The 15,796-nt window shown below is 45.2% G+C and overlaps 1 protein-coding gene across 2 annotated transcripts in view; it reads right to left on the bottom strand.

Annotated features, from left to right (window-relative positions):
• Positions 1–14,549: 14,549 nt before the first annotated feature.
• The window catches only part of TDRD1 (tudor domain containing 1), a 50,584-nt gene continuing 49,337 nt past the window's right edge, over positions 14,550–15,796 (bottom strand). For both annotated transcript variants that reach the window (XM_064269281.1, XM_064269280.1), the window contains one exon: positions 14,550–14,820. In XM_064269281.1, coding sequence (XP_064125351.1) covers positions 14,761–14,820 — 60 coding nt within the window. In that variant the 3' untranslated portion in view covers positions 14,550–14,760. The remainder of the gene's footprint in view (positions 14,821–15,796) is intronic.

Below are 15,796 nucleotides of genomic sequence, written 5' to 3' on the forward strand. Positions count from 1 at the left end.
TCCATGGTATATTCAATATTCTTCGCCAACACCACAATTCAAAGGCATCAATTCTTCTTCAGTCTTCCTTAGTCACTGTCCAGCTTTCACATGCATATGATGTGATTGAAAATACCATGGCTTGGGTCAGGCACACCTTAGTCTTCAAGGTGACATCTTTGCTTTTCAACACTTTAAAGAGGTCCTTTGCAGTAGATTTACCCAATGCAATGCGTCTTTTGATTTCTTGACTGCTGCTTCCATGGCTGTTGATTGTGGATCCAAGTAAAATGAAATCCTTGACAACTTCAATCTTTTCTCCATTCATCATGATGTGCTCGTTGGTCCAGTTGTGAGGGTTTTTGTTTTCTTTATGTTGAGGTGTAATCCATACTGAAGGCTGTGGTATGGATTGCACCTCAACATAAAGAAAACAAAACCTCAATAATAGGTTGTAGAAAATCTATTTTTTTGCCCTTTGGGATTCAATACATTCAAATTCACCCCACAGTTTCTCCGCATTAAACTAGCTCACACAAAAAAAGTCTAGGGAAGACCAAGACAAGTCAACACGCAGGTCTTACTAAGTTCTCCCTCCGTTAAAAAGACAACACTGACACTCATTCAGGAACTAATTCCAGAGAAAACACCCAAGGCAGAGATAGGGAAAGGGAACAGTACAGGATTCTAGGAGAATCCCAAGTTCTAGAGACAATAGCAGAGAGGAGGTGGTGAGTCAACGTGTTTGGTCTCACAAGGGTGCAATAGCCTCTGGGGGAATTCCCTCCAACCTGAGGCACTTGAATCTGAGAAGTCCCTTAACATCTTAAATAAAGGCCCTCTCTTCCGTCTAGAACATGGATAGCGAGGCAGGAATGTCAACTTTTCATTTATGTATCTTGGGGCCATCGGCTTCCCTACCTCCACTAACCAAAAACACTTGCCATTGTGTTGACGCTGACTCACGGGGACCCATGCATGTCCGAGTACAACTGTACTCCAACGGATTGTCCATGAATGATTTTTTGGCAGCAGACACCAGGCCTTTCTCCTGAGGTGACTCTGGGTGCACCTGAACCTCCAGCCTTTTGATTAGCAACTGAGTCTCTAGCCATTTGCACCACCCAAGGACTCCTCCACCTCCACTGGGGACGTGAGCTCTCCAAAACACACAGAAGACATTTCCTAACCATCTTTTGCAGCTCACCAAAGAGTGTTATCCCAACCTACGCTGAAAGTGATTTCTGGCACACGTCTGAGGCTGCCACCAACACCCTAAGCTGCTGAGGGGATGAAGCAGAAGTACAGAAAGTTTCTGCTGCTGTAAAGCACTCAGTGAACATGAGCTCCCTCCCACCACGCTATGAGACAAACCTAACCAACTTCATCTTGCTCTGCTATGTGCCTCTGCTTGCCCAGTTCAATGTTTTTCTAGAGTCTCCAAAGCGTCTGCTCATTAAACAAAAATTACCTTGGCAGTTTGCAAATGGATACAAGCAGCATCAAGTTTAGGGATCACATGATTCTGGCTCTGGGCTGCTCCTTGGAAACCCTACTGGGCAGTCCCACAGAGTTGCTAGGAGTTGGAATCACTTAGATGGCAAGGGGTTTGGTTTTGGGTTTTTTATACCTGTGGATGTAGTTCCACTTGGGAACAGTGTTTTCTTTATTATGTTAATGAGGCCTATCAGTGTGTGTTCTAAACCTAATCACTGAGTTATAAGGAACAGCATACACACAGAGCAGAGCGAGACAAACGGGGAAGATCTGTGCCACATGAAGACTCATCAAGAAACTGAAGCTAAAAGAGACAAGGATCTTCCCCCCAGAGCTGGCAAGAGAGAGAGAGCCTTCGCCTACAGCTGGGGCCCTCAGTTCAGACTTCTAGCCTCACAATACTCATTTTAAGAAGATGAATTCCACAAAAAAAATCCAACAGCTGCTACCCTCCAGTGAGCATTTGTTGCGTGCCAGGCACCAGCTCCAAACTTAGTGTCTGTCTTCTCTCTGCTAATCTTCACAACCAGCCAGTGAGAGTATATTATCCCCATTTTACAGATGAGAACACTGAGGCTCAGAGAAGTTACATGTTTTACCTCAGGCTACCCAGCTAATGGGACCCTGGCGCAGTGGTTAAGTGTTTGGCTGCTAATCAAAAGGCTGGCAGTTAGAATCCACCAACTGCTCCTTGGAAACCCCATGGGGCAGTTCTACTCTATCCTATCGGGTCACTATGAGTTGGAATCCACTTGACGGCAATGGATTTTGGTTTTTACCCAGTTAATAAGTAGATCCAACTCCATTCTGGTGTCCCAGTGATCTGTTCAATCTGTCACCTTCCTGGTTTGGAGGAAAGACTCAAAAAGACGCCTCAGAATGGGTAACAAGAGAGTGATGATGGGGCTGGGAGGAAAGGAGGGACACTCTGCTAGAAGTCCAGGCTCTAGAAAAAAGGCTAAGGGCTATGAGCAGTAACAGATGAACTGAAACCCACTGCCATTGAGTCAATTCCGACTCACAGTGATCCTACAGGACAAAGCAGAACTGCCCCATAGGGTTTCCAAGGCTGTAAATTCTTATGGAAGCAGATGCCTCATCTTTCTCCTGAAGAGCAGCTGGTGGGTTCCAACTGCTGACCTTTTGGTGAACGGCCAAGCACTTTAACCAGTGTACCACTAGGGCTCCTTAGATGAACAGACACATAATTTAAAAACTCTGCCACCCTGAATTCTGCCCTTTGGAGGTTTTCCACCAGCTAATACCTGCCAGCAACTCCCACACTCCAGCTCTCTGCAGGGCTCTCTGCATTCTTGTACAAAGCTTCCTGAGCAATCTGTAACCCAAGGGCAGGAACAGGTCATTTGTTCCCAGCTGCACCTGGTCAAGCCTTTTCCATTCCAAAACACCTCGCTCATCCCATTTGTTTCATGACTCACGCTAATCCCATGCATGATTCTTGGCTTCTGGGGCTCTCGCAACTGGATTTACATGTCTCCCCCGCTCCCGTCTTCAGATCCAGAGCCCACACAAGGCCAGCAACAGTTGGGACAGGTGAGTGAGGTCTGCAGCAGGACACAGAGACAATGTTCCATGCTGCACCGCCAGGGATCACATTCCCCATGCCACAGGAAGAAACAAAGGCTAAAAAAGGGCAACTTTTGAAAAGAAGGGCCTGAGTGGAGATAGCTGAAGGCAGTTTTGCAGGACAATGCCCCCCTTCTCTTCTCTAATTGGAAATGAAGTGAGGGCACAGTGAATTTCCACCTCCTTACGAAATGACTTGACAGCACTGGGTTTTTTGGGTTACAAAATGCAATCCTAGCCCCAAATATTAGATTAGCCCTTGGCGGCCGCATCTGAATCCTGGGGATGGAAATCTGAGCCCATCATAAGAACAGCACCTGAATAGAAAAAAAAAATAGGAAGACTAAAATCAGAGATAACGTCTCCTGCCAGGAAGTTCTCGCTGGCTTTCTCTGGAACAATCCTCTTCCTTGTCTACTTGGCACAATACTTGGCTCAGGTCCAGACAATCAAGGAAGTGGGCGACAAGTTTCTAGTTTGATACGTCAGGGAGAATAGTTTAAACGCTACTCTGGAAGGTCATGCTCCCCTTAGCACTGAACCAGCAAAGTTTTAACATCCGACAGTCTTGACAACTGGAAGTCGGCACCTAGGGCTGAATGATGGGCCGTTCTGGATTCCCTAAGGGCTGCGGGGAGAAAGCTGGGCAGACAGAATAGATCACAGGCGCCCCCACCTTCACTGCAGCCTGCTAAGAGACATTTGCAGCCAGAAGAGCTTTCGATGTTTGCTTTGATGACGTTTGACAATCGTTTAGGTTGTGCAGGACACAAATTCACTGCAGAGGGGGTCTGGGAAGCACCAAAGTATGGGAGCAACCACACAGGACCGGAAGTTAGGAGATAGGATCCTAGCCTAGCTCTGCTTCTAACCAGCTAAGTGACTCTGCAGGCAACAAGCTCCCCTGTCTCAGTTCATTCATCTGTCTAATGGTGAGAATCTTAGTTTAACAATCTCAATTATGAAACACACACACACACAAACCCGACCAGTTGCTGCGGAGTTGATTCCGACTCATGGTGATCCCATGTGTGATCAGAGTAGCCCTGTAATCCACAGGGCTTTCAATGGCTGGTATTGCAGAAGCAGATCACCAGGCCTTTCTTCTGGGGCACATCTGGCTAGCCTCAAATTGCTAACCTTCTGGTTAGCAGCTGAGAGCTTAAGGGTTTATGCCACCCAGGGACTCAATTGTTGTAAAGATCCAGTGAAACTGTATGAGAAAAAAAGTATGAAAAAGTCCCTGCTAAATTGTAAAACACTTTGTAAACACACAACCCACCACCCATCTGTCAGTTTGTCATATTGTGGTGGCTTGTGTGTTGCTATCCTGCTGGAAGCTATGCCGCCGGTATTTCAAACACCAGCAGGCTCACCCATGGTGGACAGGTTTCAGCAGGGCTTCCAGATTAAAACAGACTAGGAAGAAAGGCCTATTGATCTACTTCCAAAAATCAGCTAATATTAGTAAAACTTTGTCCGATACGGTGCTGGAAGATGAGCTGCCTAGGCTGGGAAGGCACTCAAAATATACAGTAGCCACAGCAATGGACCTGAGCATGCCAAGGATCATGAAGATGGTGCAGGACTGGGTAACATTTTGTTCTTTTGTACATAGGGTTGTCATGAGTCAAACCTGACTCAACAACAACATACGATGTTAAAAGTGTTATCATTATATTAATTTCATTTAACAGACTCATAACATCATAGGGTACACATTATTCCCATTTTTATAGATGAGGAAACAGTCTTGGAGGAGTTGACTTAAGGCCAAGGTCGCAGAGCTAGCAAACAGCAAGGTTAGAGTCAAGCGCAGGTCTTCTAACAAGGGTAGCTCCGCTGTGACAAAGGTGTGTGCAGTACCAAGATGGAGTGGAAAGGGCACAGGTGGGACTTGGAGAGATCTGACCATGAGCCTCTTGGGTAAATTCCTTAGGTTCAATCTCTCAATTTCCTTCTCTCTAAAATGAGGCTGACACCATCCCCATCCTATTACTTGGAAAGGTTGTTGCCAGGATCACAGGAGACCACAGGGCAAATGCCCCCCAGGCAAGGGCAAAGTGTCCCAAATTGAAATCAGGCAAATACAGTTCAACACAAGGGACTCAGGAATAGGAAAGGAAGTGGGGGAGGGGATCGAGGGTGGCAATCACATTCAGGGAAACACAGCAGATGATTTTATGGGAGAAAGAGGAAGGGTGAGCAGTCTGGAGATTCAGAAGATGAAAGGGTAAAGAAAAGGAGGGACTTCGGATGTATTCAGCTGTCCCAGGGCTGGCTTCAGCATGAGGCTGAAGCAGAAGCGTGGCATGGAATAGATCTGCCCCCCTAACGAGGTCCCCAGGAGACCTCCAATAGCCTCGTAGATGATGGAAGAGGTTTATTTAAAGATATATTTATTGGATAAAATAAAAAATTAGCAATTCTGTTACAATCTTCCCAATTAAAGCTTTTTTTTTTTTTTTTTTACTGGTATGAAGTACAGAAGTTTGAGGACCACTGTTCTAAAATGCCTCACAGGGCTGCTGATCTTTCCTTGTTATAATTACATAACACTTCATTCATTTAATAAAAATATTAAGCATCTGCTCTGCGCTAGGCACCCTCCCAGGTGCAGGCGATATACTGAAAATGATTTGCAACTGAAAGATACACACAGGCTACAGAGACATTATTAACAAAGGCTTCCCCATTTTCCCCAGTAGGTTATCCCCACCATCACCACTGCCAATTAACAATTGTGCCCTTTATAAGGCTTATTAAAGAGCTGGGAGTCCAGATTCCTGGCAGGCTCTGGAACTTTCCCTGGAGTAGTCCCCTCTCTGGGGGTCTCAGTTTCCTTCTCTGTAAAAAACAGGGGTCTCTGACTATGATTCACTCCAGAGACCTCAGCCTATAAAAGAGAGGAAAAACAGCCACTCTAAGCTCTGGATAAGGAACCCTGGTGGCGCAAGAGTTTAAGCACTCGGCTGTTAACCTAAAGGTTGGCAGTTCAAATCCTAGCAACTGCTCCATTGTCAGGAGAAAGCCTGACAATCTGTGTCTGTAAAGACTACAGCCAAGGAAACTCTATGGGCCAGTTAGTTCTACTCTGTTACATGGGGTCCATTATGAGTCAAAATTGACTTAACGGTACCTGACAAGTGCTGAATGGCAGAACAAAAATCAAAGTTAAATATATCACTGGTGGCTTTCAATCAAGCAGACAGAGACGATGAAGGAAGGAGTCCAACCCCATCCTTGGGCTTTATGTGGGGACCCAGTCGTGGAAATCCTTACATCACGCAGAGCTGGCTCTGAGCTGGATTTCTACAACTGAAGAGTAAGGGGCTATCCCACATGAAGAATCAGCTCAGTGGAGCTCTGAACCCCACCATTCACAGAATGGCTCAGGCTGCGGAGAGCCGAGAGTGTTTACCAGTTTGCTCCTGTGGTCTTTGCCAACTGCCGCACTACCTCCAGTCTCTGGCTCTGTTCTCAATAAATGCACAGCTATTAATACAATGCCACAAAACCGACATCAAATTTTTAGAGGTGAACTTATACAACACAGCAGTTCTATTCTAGGGTTTTTGTTTTTAATTAAAGGAGCTGTAATTTGAAAAAGGTACAGATTCTAATTTATTCAGGTCTCCAAGGCACCAAGCACATGGATGGCATCCCTGCCGCCCTCTGGGTTGGAGGTCCATTGAATCCACAAGGAAATGGCTGCAAGGGTGCCCTCCTCCTTTCTCTTCCGCCCAGGTGCCTGGTGGTGGTGCCTAGAATATTTTAAATAGATGCACCTGTCCAGATTGGAAGGTGCAATCCTGAGACCCTCCCATTCAGGGTCCCAGCAGGTGGCTGAAGGACGGGTACTGGGTGGGCGGCAGGAGGAGGAAAGGTTGGGCCAGGCGGGCCCTGGGTGGGGGTGGGGGAAAAGGAGAGAGGTGCCAGCACGTGCACCCACCACAGAGCACAAGTCCCCTGGACTTCCCTCATGGGCGAGTCTCTCAAGGCCCTGGGCCTCGCTTGCAGAGGCTTTGCTGAGGGCACTCGACTGCCCGGGGAAACTGAACGGAGATCATCTTAACACCTGCATTAAGTTTTGTTAAAGGGAAGGGGGAATGGGCAGGTCCCCAAAGCCTTTATCTTCTCCTGTGGTCGCCAGGGAAGGGACTCGAGACCGTGCCAGGCAGCTCGGGTTTAGTACGCGATTCTCGCCTCCACCCGCAGACACTGCGCCCGGTGCTCTTACCTGCGGTCCGACCCCTCGGCTAGGCGCGCCTTTGGGAACCAGGAAAGGGTCAGCTCCGTGCCCGCCCGCCCCTTCCACGAGCTCGGTTGCTAGCCCGGGCCGGCTGCGGGGAGCTGGCGGGGGGCGCGCGCCAGGTGCGCTCTCCTCCGGACGCCGGCTTCTCGGAACAGCACCCTCTCCGGCCGCTCAGGTGGGACGCAGACAAGGCTAAACAAAGCTCGCACGGCCACTCCGCCGAGCCACCCTTGTCCACGGGGCCCTCAGGCTCGCACGCTGGCAGGGAGCGTCTGCAGGAGAGCGCTTTGCGCGCTAGGACAGTGAGTGGAGCCCAGCCGCCCTCCCGAGGCCGACAGCTGGCTCACGACGCACGGGTCCAGCGCGTGAAGGCTGCTTTCGGCCGTAACTTAGCAGGCGGGGCGCGGGCGGGCTCGCGCAGGGGGCGCTGCAGGCGTGCACGAGGGCGCCCCGGGATTCGGGAGCCACGTGGGACACCTGTAGTTCTCACCGAGGGGCGGCAGGGGGCCAGGGCCCGTGGCGCCCTCCCGAGGGACTGGGAGCCGAACCCGGCCGGCAGCGCTCCCCGCGTCTTTTAACCAGGCGATGGCCAAGGTCGGCGCGTAAACAAAGGTACTTATCCTGGCGCAGGTCTCCCAGACTCGAGAAGTTGCAACAATGAGTGCTTTGCCATCTGCTGACTGCTACTCAGGATTTATTGCTCTGACCCATGCGAAAATGTTGACTTTGGCTTCGTTTCTGTTTGTCATGGCAATTGCCTTTTGTTTACCTGTCTTATTATTGCAGTTGGGCAGTGATAACGGGATCTTTTGGCCAGCATCCTCATTGAAGTCTAGAGGTACCTGATTTTTTTAAAAAAACCAAACAGCACAAAGCAAATAGCGCAATGTTAGGAACGATGCCTCTGTACATAGTAAGGGCTCAATAAACGTTGGCTATTATTGCATTATCTGTAGTTTTAATGTTTCATCAAAAATGTCATTGCATGCTGCATGTTCATTGCAAAACCAAACAAAAATACCAGTAAAGTTGAGAAACCACTTATGATCCCACCACCCAGACACGCATTCTGGTGTAACTGCGTCCAGTGCCGTTCATCCTACATACAAAATTTATATTTTTCAGCTGGTTTCCATACATACTGTATTGTGACCAGCTTTTCCATTTCCCGTCTTGAACATCTTTGTTATTAGCTACTACATAATGTTCTAATGTACTTAACCTATCTGTTATTGTTGAACATTAACTTTCAAATTTAATAATGCAATCAGGTATCTGTTTACTTTTGCCCAATGACTTCCTTAGATTAAACCGCACAAAGGAAAATGCCTTGGCTACAGGGCATATGCCTTTGGAGGCTCTTGATACATACGATGAAATTGCCCTCCAGGAAGTTTCGTCCATTTCCTCTTTCCCACGCACCTCCCCTCGTTATTTTTTCAATCTGACAATCCAGTTGGTAAATAATTTTCTTGGTTTGACACCTTTCCTTTAAAAAAAAACAAAAAAAGTTCTAAAAATGTTACATTCCAGCCAGTGGTTCTCAGTTGGTTTCCAACCCTTCCCCCAACACTGAGGGCGTCCGGGGAAAGTTGCCACACTAACTTACTTGGAGACCTCAGTGAAGAGGAAAAAAGGGGGCCCTTTTTTTCACTTTATTCCTTGCAATGACACTTACTGAGCCCCAGAAGTAGAAGCAGAGCCACGGCAGAGCAGCATAAGTAACTTAACAAGGAAGCCACCTGGGCAGGGAGCCTTGCCTAGAGGTCTCCACCTAGGGGAGCGGTGATCTCTACCTCTACATCAGCGCTGTCCCATAGAAATTTAATGCAAGCCACGTGGGTTAAATGTTCTAGTAGCCACATAAAAAAGTAAAAAGAAACAGGTGGACTTAATTTGAATGTCATTTAACCCAATATATCCAAAATATCATTTCCACGTCATGAGTACAGAAGATTTTCCACTTCTTTTTGTACTAAGTATCTTACACTTAGGTGTATCTTACACTTACAGCACGCCTCAGTTTGGACTAGCCACAGTTTAAGTGCTCAGTAGAGCTGAGGGCCTATTAAGGGCATATGCCCTGGATCTCGGCAAAGGGGAAATTCCACAGCTGACAGACGGCCCTTTGCCCTCTCCTTCTCTCCTCACCCCTCCATGCAGATTGTTAAACATTTACCACCACACCTTTGCCTAATCCAGGTTTACCCTCGGAGAAAAGCCAGATTTCAATTCTGAATGTTCCTGACAGTTTGCTGTCTTTAACTGGGAATATTTCACATTTTCCTTCCATGGTTAGGAAGTGAAGGGCCACGGAAGGAGGGTGAGAATGGCCGCACAACGAAGGGTGTAATCAGTTTCACTGAGTTGTACACTTAAGAAACTGTTGAATTGGTGTATGTTCTGCTGGGTGGGTTTTCAACAACAATATTTTTTTAAAAAGGACTAAAAGTGAAAGTACTGGAGATACCAGTTGGTTCAAACTCTTTTACATCAAAGTAAAATCAGCCAGTCGGACCAGGTGCCTCTCAGATGTGGATGTGGGATGTGGGAAGAAGGAAAGGCAGGTGGCCTAGTGTCTGGAGGGTGGTGAGCAGGAGCCTAGAAGGGGTAGAGGTTTTACCCAGAAAGAAGCTGGGTAGTTATTATTTTTGATTCATGACAACCCTTCCTTTGGGAAGTTTTATGGGAATTTAAAAAAGTCATCATGGAGGACCAACATCCAAGGACTTTGCTTTATTCATCTTTATGGCCCTAATGCTTGGTAACTGTACATAATAAAAGCCCTTTTGAGATGTGCTGAATTAATTCAAGGATCATTCTGTACAGTGTGTCTTTGGTTGTAAACACACAAGGCAGAGAGACGCTCTGAATTCCGTGGAGAGAAAACGGAGACTGCCATGCTCGGTGATGTGCAGTGAGAGGCACCTGGTACATACAGCACAATCATCATGGCTTTGGAGATGAGGTGGCCTGGGGCTTCCCATCCAACTTTCCTGCCTATTGCTTTTGAGATCAAGAAAAGATGCTGAGCTTTATCTTCTTAATTGTGCTTTAAGTGAAGGTTTACAATCCAATTAGTCTCAGTCTCTCATACAAGAATTATACACACCTTGCTGTGTACTTCTAGCTGCTCTCCCTCTAATGAGACAGCACATTCCTCCTCTCCCCCTTGTATTCCCTGTGTCCATTCAACCAGCTCCCATCCCCCTCTTCCTTCTCATCTCGCCTCGAGACAGGAGTTGCCCACATAGTCTCATGTGTCTACTTGAGCCAAGAAGCTCACTCCTCACCAGTATCATTATCTTATAGTCCACTCCAATCCCTGTCTGAAGAGTTGGCTTTGGGAATGGTTCCAGTCCTGGGCTAACAAAGGGTCCGGGGAAGACACTTAACTTTTGACAGCTCCGTTTCCTGCTCTGTAAAGCTAAGGGTTGACGGCTACAGTGGATCCCAACCCTCTGAAGTTCCAACACAAATTCTTTGCTTTAGACCCCCAAATGATGAAGGCAAGGTGACCCACGTATGACAGACCCAAAGGAGGGTGGACAAGAGATGCAAAAATTGTAGATGTTCCCAGAACTTGAGCACCCACAACTTTTTTTTTTAATAAATGGAAGAACAGGAAACAATGAATATGAAATGGTAAAGAAACCATCCTGGAGGAGACAACAAACGGCCTGGTTTTGAAAAGCTCCACAGGCAGGTGATTAAGCCAGAGCAAGAACCCCAGTTCTCGGGGCAACAAGAGAGAGCACAGTCATCCCAAAGCTAACAGCGCTTTCCTTCCATGTGGAGCAGGGACCAACTGTTCTGAGGGTTCAAACATACATTCCCAGCTCCTTAAAACGTAATTATGTACAAAGTTTTACTGGGTTTGCTTTTGGAGAGTGTGATGCTTTCTGGCCAAATCAAGTAAACGTGGAACATCTAGAAAGGCAAAGGCTTGGGTAATGCGAACACACGTTAACCATTCAGCCAACATCCAAAATTATATAAGCTCTCTCTGCATCAAAGTGCCCGTACTTCTCTGCTGTTTCCTTCTCCCCTCCAAATGACCCGTATCATGAATTTTGTGTTTTTATGTATGCCTTCGACGGCACTGGGTTCTGGGTTTTGTACGCCTTAGTGTAAGTAGTCACAGAATGCATTTAGAGAGGACTCTCGGTGTACCCTGGGAGGAGGCACTGCAGAGACTCCTGCCTGCCTGACTAGCATCAGAGTCCATCTCAATTCCTGGAAGGCTCATATAGCAGGAGGTGGGTACTTCCTCATTAAAGGTTATCACACAAGGGCTTAACAATGACATCACCTCAGGGTCCCTAATGGGCATTTCAGATGATGGTTATGGTAAAAGCAGGGTTTTGAATTGGTTCATTCCGGTTTGACACCCCCCCCATAATTTGCATTTCTACCTCAGATATTCTTAATCAGAATATACATTTTAACAAGATCCCCAAGTGACTCATATATACATAATAATTTAAAGAAGATCCCCAGATGATTTTACATATTATGTTACCTTATGGATTATGTATACATAAGAATCACCCTGGTGGCGTAATGGTTAAGAGCTACGGCTGCTAACCAAAGGGTCCGCAGTTCGAATCCGCCAGGCGCTCCTTGGAAACTCTATGGGGCAGTTCTACCCTGTCCTCTAGGGTCGCTAATAGTCAGAATCAACTCAACAGCACTGGGTTTGGTTTTTTTTTTTTGGTTAAGAATTGCCTGGGGATCTTGTTAAAATGTAGACTGATTCAGTACACTGGGGGCAGAAATGTAAATTATCAGCAGGGGGTTCAACTGGAATGAACTGGTATGAAGCCACTGGGTAAAAGGAAAGCAAAAGAAAATGGCTAAGGCTGGGATTCCGTACCTTTAAGTATCCAGTTTTAGGTTATCTGAAAGCTACTGCTGAGATGCCAGAACTGCTCTAGGGAAGTTAAGACTTCAGTGTCTAAAGGGTTCCTTGAACAATGTTCAGGGCAACAGAAAACATGCTAACAGTCCTCTGGGTAAGCCTTCAACTCTCACCTTGTTCAGAGAGTGCTAATCTTATTGAACCTCACTTTCATCCCAGCAAGCGAAACCATTCTACCACTTCCTTAACGGCCATGTTTGCAAACACAGGCTGCCCTCCAATCCTTTTATTCTGGAATAAATAACAACTCTGACAATCTTCCGTATGTGTTAATGAGTAAGCCCTGCCTGGCTGCCGAACTGCCTAGGCTGGTGAGTAGCCCAGAAGGCCTCTTTGGCCAATTCCAGAAGAGCTCCAGTTGCCAAATTCAGGCAGTAGTCACACTGGTGACAAGATCACTAGTAGTACTAATGGTTTGTTGCTTTTGGCTGCCAGCCTCCCGGTGCCCCTCATAACAACTTAATTCTCTCCTGGAATTCAGCAGTTTAGGGGCCTGCTGGTTAAAGGAGCCTCACGTACTGGTTTTCTGGAGAGTTTATTATATAGTCAGAGAGCTCAATTTCAGAACATTAGCCACCCTCCTTCACAGTTTTGAGCCTTTTATATTTCTGGCTGCCAGAGCAAAATAAGTCTAGCAGAAGTACAGGCATATTGAATGTGCTTGTCCTGCCCCCACTCCTGGAGTTCACTGTTAGTCCCTATGATAGAAATGGGAAACTGGATAGGGCCTATCTCAATATTTATGTGCCCTCCACCAAGAAATAAACTATGTATTTGGATGGATGAGCTTGGCTCTCGTCTACTTATCTATGACAGAACGCGGTATCTGGAGGGGACCTGAAGATGGGATTGGAGGTGAGATGGGGCCCTGCATGGCACTACTGAACAAGTCCAACACCTACTACAATGCCAGGCACGTGGTTGAGCTCAGTATTTGTTAAATCAATGAAGCCTGCAGCTGACATATGAAAATAAGAAACATCTTAAACCTATTCAGAAATACGAGCTGGTAGTACTGTATGGTAACACGTAGGCTGGATCCAGAAGACATTTAATCCATGAGGCTAGTGCAACAGATTATATCAGTGTCCTTTTGGGAACAAGGCAAACAGCTAAACAACCAAATATTAATTAAACTCCATTAAGTAAAAGGGTTTCTATTAAAAAATGCCAGTACCATGTGATAAAACATTGGGGAATTTGAAGTAATGAACTTTGACTTACATTTTTTATGTCCTTTGACTTGCCTCCCTAATTTTCCTTAATAAAAAGGTTAATTTTGTGATTCCATAGTTTTCATTTGCTTTTTCACTGTGGTTGGAACGGAACAGACTGTATGCACATTATCTATGGCTCCCAGTATGCACAAGTAAGAAAGGGAGTGGCAAAATACTGGCAATAAGAACACAAGGGAAACCTGGTTGAGAAGTGAAAGGATTTTATTGAGCAAACTCTTATATACTACAAGCACATCGATGCTAGATGACTTTTTACACGAGGAAAAATTCCACTTAATCTAACAGGTCTGCCAACACATATCACCAGTAAAAGCAAAAAAAAAAAAAAAGTCTAAGTATCTGCTTTGAGTTGGTGACAAAACCTTCTTAAATTGTCACAGTATGATACTACTTAAATCATGAAAATTTTTTTCAAATAGAGACTTTGGAGCTGGCAGGAAAGTCAGCTGCCCGGAATTCTGCACATGTGAGCTTAGCAAAATTTAAGATTACTTTATGTGCTTCAAGAAAAGTATATTCTAACTTGAGATTTTTATCTTAAATTGATTTAACTGCATTTGTGTTTCAGACAACAGTAAATTCTATCTACAATTAAAAAACTAAATAATAACCATTTTGTGAAGTGGCTACAGATGTGGAAGAGGAAGGATGGCAGGAGCAGAAAGAGGACGTTCCTTCAGTAGTTGGAACGGTCACGAGCTCTAGGACATACTCCTCTCCGTGCCCAAAGACCAAAGGAAAAATGATCCCATTAAGGATGGACGGTAAGGAACTGATGATTCTGGAGCAGGCAGGAAAGGAAGAGTAGATACCAAAGGGAACAATAAACCACAGAACATTAGTATTTGAAGAGGCAAAGAGAGAATGCAAGAGCAAGGTATATTTTATTATGAAATATTTCAAACATACATAAAAGTCTAGAAAACAGTAAAACTTGCATCGGCATGAGTTGGAGGTGACTCAACGGCAGCTGGTGGTGGCGGTGTCCACCAACTAGGTTTCCCAGCATGAACAGGGAGCCAGGCTGTCTTCAGAACTTTTAGAAATAAAAAGTGATATACACACTGAAAGCCCCTGCGTAGTCGTCCTGGTATTCCCACAAAGTTGGTATGAATCTTTTACGGAAGACTTGGTTATTTTAGGGGAGGAACTTGGGGAGGGGGGGAACAACTAACCTAATGGAAGAGTGGTAGGCAAGGAAAATGGAGGCATAAAGGGAATTAATTGAAATAAAAACCAGACAAAAGGCTCCAACAAACAAAAACACAAGATGCTATACTTTCCTAAGTCTGGCCTTTGCTGCTTCCTTTCTCATAAGCGTTTATCTTCAAGAGAGACTGTTTCTGAAAGAGAAAAATCAACTATCATTATGCCTTATATAAAAACTCAATCAGCATGGTCCTTAATCTACGTTAAGTATGAGCAAACCAAATATTCACTTGTAACTGAAATTACACATTTAAGTCGGACCTGTGAGTGAATGAAATAAAGTATCACCATTAACAGTGCTATATGTTATAGCTATTTGCATTCCCCTTCAATATAAAAATATATTTGATATTAACTTGTGTGTTGATATGCACTTATCACTTTTGAGCAGCAGATTCCAAAAGGGCTGTATGTTCTCATCAAAACACCCCTATTTCAGCAATTTTACAATTAAATTATGAACAAAAATGAGAACAAATTTCTCTAGCAATGGCTAAACATTTAGGTTAATTTTAAATATGCCGCTTCTATCTCTAGGAAGAATAATTGAAAGAGTAAATATTCAACTGTATTTTCACCACAATAAGCAAGTATGCTTAGGCAACCATGTTTGTGCCTTTTTCCAGCAATACAGCCCCTTAGTTTCCTGCTTTATAGAATTAGCTCATCTTAAAAAGATACCACAGCACTGCATGCCGGCGAGGGGCAGTACAGAGGACTCAGTTTTGAGTCCTAAGACCTCGTTTCCAGTTTGTGTGTATGATTTGGGGCAGGTATTTAACCTCTGAGCTTCAGCTTCTTCATCTATAAAATGGGTCTACTTATATTTCAAGGGATTTATGAAGATTAACTATGTGATTAGATGTGAAAGTGCTCTTTGTAAACAAGGCACTGCCCTAACATAAGGTAATCAACTTGCTGGCAGTGGGACTGATTTTTTTTTTGTTTCTATTGTAGTCAAATGTAGATGAAATATGTATTCTCATAGTAGGGGAAGCCAATTGAACTATTATGCTTCAAATCAAGTTTTGTTTTGTTTCTTAAAGCTACTGAGCCCTGTCTTTCAATCTACCTAGAAATAATAAAAAATATAGGTCTCATCTGAAGTTG

Source organism: Loxodonta africana, chromosome 16 (assembly GCF_030014295.1).
Source record: "Loxodonta africana isolate mLoxAfr1 chromosome 16, mLoxAfr1.hap2, whole genome shotgun sequence".
Taxonomy (NCBI): Eukaryota; Metazoa; Chordata; class Mammalia; order Proboscidea; family Elephantidae; genus Loxodonta; species Loxodonta africana.